Consider the following 3,998-nt stretch of genomic DNA (forward strand, 5'->3'; position numbering starts at 1 on the left):
TCTTTTTTTGAGACACTCGGAATGGTCGAAGAATGATTCTCCTCCTGTGCATCATCGTCATCATCAAACATATCCAAACCCGATCGTTTGTTTGTTTTTTTTCAATAATCCTCTCATCATATCAAACTGTCCTTCCACTGTTGAAACAGCATTTTCATCATTAATTTTGCTCAGAAAATCGTTTCGTTCTTCCTCTTTATGTAATTTTTCCAATTCATATTCGTGTTGTAAAGCCTTTTCCATCTTCTTCTTTCGGATGGAGTTTACCAATTGAGTCTGAGCATTGACTCGCTTTTTCTTGATCCCCTCCACTCCTCCTGATGAGAATGTGGTTTTCGAGCTTTCCGATTTCTTCGAACTTGTTGTTGTTCCGATGGTGGAAGAAGAATGACTATTGCGAATATTATTATTTTTGGGCATTTTTTTTGTTGAACTTCATCAAACAACAAGAATTGAGAATAAGTGAATGCAGCATTTCGTGCCAAGGATGATAAAACATTTTATACAACTGTAACGACAAAGCTCTTTAGAGAAATTTGGCAATTTCATAATAGGAATTCACAAATCTATTGTTCTTCTCTTTTCGTAGTTTGATAATTCTCTAGTTTTGTCTATAAAATTACGATCATGGAATTTGGATGTTTCCTTCGTCCAAATTAGTGTTTCAACTTTTGCGTTTCGTAATTCAGACTGACGTCACGAAACATGTACAACGTTACAACGCATATCGGAGATAAATCCTATTGCACATTATGAATATTCGAAACGATGTGCATGCATCACTTCCTCAAGTGCAACGGACCCTCTTTTATATGACTCCAACCCATTTATTTCAATTTCCAAATAGTCCCTATACTATTTTCTTTTTCAGCTTATTTTCCAAATTTCAAAATTTTCTTCAAAAAGGTAATCACAGATGATAAATTAAAAGTGTAAAGTTGCTCGTCCGCGTCGGTTCAACTCGAACCAAAATGTAGAAAACTAAACGACCTCGAAAGCGCAGCTTTGATCCAAAAAGCTAAATATCATTACTCCACGACCGCATATTGCACATGCGCAAGATTCCCCAAAATTCCAAAAATTAAAATTAACAAAGTAGGACAATCAACACGATAAATGAGAGCATATTTTACATAATTGAGCAATCACCAACCTACAAAAAACATCTCCACTCTCGACACCTTCTCGGATGTCTTTCTCTGCATTACAAGTCATACATGATCGAATCAATTTCCCATATGAAAAGACAACTCCTGGATCATTATTGACCAATGATTACCTCTCCAGAACGGATCTCAGATGTTCTCACATTCCCCAACAGTCAACGATTCCCTCATGTGGAACTCTTAAGCTGACAAGTACATTACAAAGACCACAGACTCATCCTCCAGCCACATGTTCTCTACCCAAACGGTATGAACAACAAACCAACGTCAATCTTGGCTCACTTCAAAAGATCAACGAAATGACCACTTACCTCAATACAAATCAAGCACGACGAGAAAAGATCAATCATGAATCTGTAGCACTGGTCCCACAAAGTGCCACTGAATTACCCTCGCTCACAGATATTCTCTCCTTGTATAAGAGTCCAAAAGAACAAATCATCAAGGTACAACCTCAAAGGTTTTTTTTCCAACCAAGTGTGTCCTAAACATTGTGTTGTTACAACAAAAAACAACAACAACGACCTTACGAGCAACTCACACTATGGGATTCGAAAGCCTCACAAGATGACTCGACATGCAACCTCTCAAGGAAATATGAAACGAACCGTCACCCCAATGGAACACCAATCCTTGAATACAGACAAGAAGGCAAAAGTCTTCAAATTCTTTGATTACCACAACAAATCCCTGAAGAAGAGAACGAAACGATGTGATCAAGTGCAACCTTATGAAAACATCTTGCAATTACAAACATCCAATGTCCAAACTCTTCATCCGAATAACATCTTGTTGAGTGATAACAAATCCACAGATTCCAATGTAATATCTTCATCATCCAACACAGAGAGCTTGTCTGAGAGTTGCTGTTGTGCTGTCGCAACAATGACCTGTGTTGCATCTTCTTCAAAGGGAAACCGCATCCCTCGATCATCAATCTCAATAAGAGAATTATTAAACTGAGATTTATCTCGCCTTTATTTAGAAATTTCTCATCCTATAAAGAACGAGTAATTTCCCTTCTAAAGCTGGATTTAATCCAATCATTCCAATGTTTGCTGAGTGATTTTTCCGCTTGTTGGTCTTTTGGTGATTATTGACTTCTTTTTTAAAAGTCCAATCAGCTTCAATCTCGTGGACAATCTCTCGATATCTCATATTTTACCTATCCCAAAATGTCCAAAAAAGAGAAAGCCAAAAAAAATAAAATGTTGTGTCGTGGTTCTGGTCGTGATATGACGATCGCCAAATACTCCTCTCAACAAGGCCATCATGATCAACCGCTCAAGGTAACAACCTCTGGCAATCATCAGGGCGAGAAGAAACCACTCTCTTCCGTTCCAAACCTTTCTCCTACCTGTTCATCGTCGCAAGAGTTCTCTTACAGAAATATCACATTCTCCTTTCATGGTTCATTGGATCCACAATGCAAATTTTCAGATTGTTCTGAGCATTATGGCCTTTCGTTGTATGTGCCGTCATCATCACCACCACCATTGGTGGACTACAAACAACAACATTCCAGCTACCAGGTCGTCATCTCACAGCGATTATCTCCTCCTATTCATTCACCAGTGGCCAACTCCTCCTCTCAAACCACTCTGTCTCCAAACTCTCCAAATTGCAACTCATTATCACCCTCTGAAAAGAGACCTTTAAAGTTTTTTGATTACAACAAACGAAAGATTGCCAAGAAAGTGAGAAGAGTTGATCAAGTACAACCCTACGAACATGTCATTCAAATGCAAACAACGACAACCAATAAGAAGAATTCTCCAACCTCAAGATCTTCCATTCTTTCACCCAACACAAGGATTTCGATTCAAAATAAGGATATACCACAAACGACAATGCTGACTTGTGAAACCAACTCGACACGGACACATTGTGCACAAGAACAAACATTGAGAAGAGAGGTGCAAGCTGATCAACTATCCATTCATGGTTCGAATTCCACCAACACAACCACCACCGCCACAAGAAAAAGAACACCACGATATTCAATTTCAATAAAGGAGTTGCTTAATTAATGTTTTTGTATAATTTTGGTTTTACTCTGGCCTTAAATAAATGAGAGGGATGAGTTCATTGTTGTTAAGGTCAGATGTTTGGCGAAAGGTCACGTTCCCCAACTGCCAATAGGAAGCAAGGTTTCTTTCATGTGGAACTCTTAAGCTGACAAGTACATTACAAAGACCACAGACTCATCCTCCAGCCACATGTTCTCTACCCAAACGGTATGAACAACAAACCAACGTCAATCTTGGCTCACTTCAAAAGATCAACGAAATGACCACTTACCTCAATACAAATCAAGCACGACGAGAAAAGATCAATCATGAATCTGTAGAATTGGTCCCACAAAGTGCCACTGAATTACCCTCGCTCACAGATATTCTCTCCTTGTATAAGAGTCCAAAAGAACAAATCATCAAGGTACAACCTCAATCGCAATTGTGCAAACTTCCAACATTAATTCATTCAGCACCTGAAAGGTTTTTTTTCCAACCAAGTGTACCTTTCTCATTTTAACTTAACATCGAAAAACAACAACCTTTCGAGCAACTTGCGTTCGAAAACCTAGTCTCAACTTTATTTAAATCCACACGTTGAACAAAGCGACTAACTTGGAGTCTTACGTGCAAGCGTTGTTTATCCTATTTGAATCATGTCCAAATGCGTTGCTGAGAGAGTGATTTACTCTTTGGACTTTTTGGTGACAATTGACTCTTTTGATAAAAAATCTAATAATTATGGCTTCAACCTCGATCTCAAATTGTTCTCAAATTTAACCGAACCCAAAATCTCCAACTCATGACCAGTCCAAGAAAA

General features: G+C 38.4%; 4 protein-coding genes across 4 annotated transcripts in view; 2 read left to right on the forward strand and 2 right to left on the reverse strand.

The window, feature by feature from the left end:
• FDP41_011676 (uncharacterized protein) overlaps nucleotides 1-52 on the reverse strand; it is a gene marked incomplete at both ends in the record, with an annotated part of 1,014 nt that extends 962 nt beyond the window's left edge. The window contains one exon of the mRNA XM_044702111.1: nucleotides 1-52. This exon is cut by the window's left edge and continues 962 nt beyond it. Coding sequence (XP_044566934.1) covers nucleotides 1-52 — 52 coding nt within the window.
• Nucleotides 53-63: 11 nt separating this feature from the next.
• On the reverse strand, nucleotides 64-420 carry FDP41_011677 (uncharacterized protein; the record flags this gene model as incomplete). The annotated part of the gene is made up of 1 exon (XM_044702112.1): nucleotides 64-420. The coding sequence occupies one exon, from the start codon at nucleotides 418-420 to the stop codon at nucleotides 64-66; it is 357 nt and encodes a 118-aa protein (XP_044566935.1).
• A 769-nt stretch (nucleotides 421-1,189) lies between these two features.
• FDP41_011678 (uncharacterized protein) lies at nucleotides 1,190-1,654 on the forward strand (the record flags this gene model as incomplete). The annotated part of the gene is made up of 1 exon (XM_044702113.1): nucleotides 1,190-1,654. The coding sequence occupies one exon, from the start codon at nucleotides 1,190-1,192 to the stop codon at nucleotides 1,652-1,654; it is 465 nt and encodes a 154-aa protein (XP_044566936.1).
• Nucleotides 1,655-2,374: 720 nt separating this feature from the next.
• Nucleotides 2,375-3,196, forward strand: FDP41_011679 (uncharacterized protein; the record flags this gene model as incomplete). Its single annotated transcript, XM_044702114.1, has 1 exon — nucleotides 2,375-3,196. The coding sequence occupies one exon, from the start codon at nucleotides 2,375-2,377 to the stop codon at nucleotides 3,194-3,196; it is 822 nt and encodes a 273-aa protein (XP_044566937.1).
• Nucleotides 3,197-3,998: the final 802 nt, after the last annotated feature.

Source organism: Naegleria fowleri, assembly GCF_008403515.1.
Source record: "Naegleria fowleri strain ATCC 30894 chromosome Unknown tig11, whole genome shotgun sequence".
Classification (NCBI taxonomy): domain Eukaryota; phylum Heterolobosea; class Eutetramitea; order Acrasida; family Naegleriidae; genus Naegleria; species Naegleria fowleri.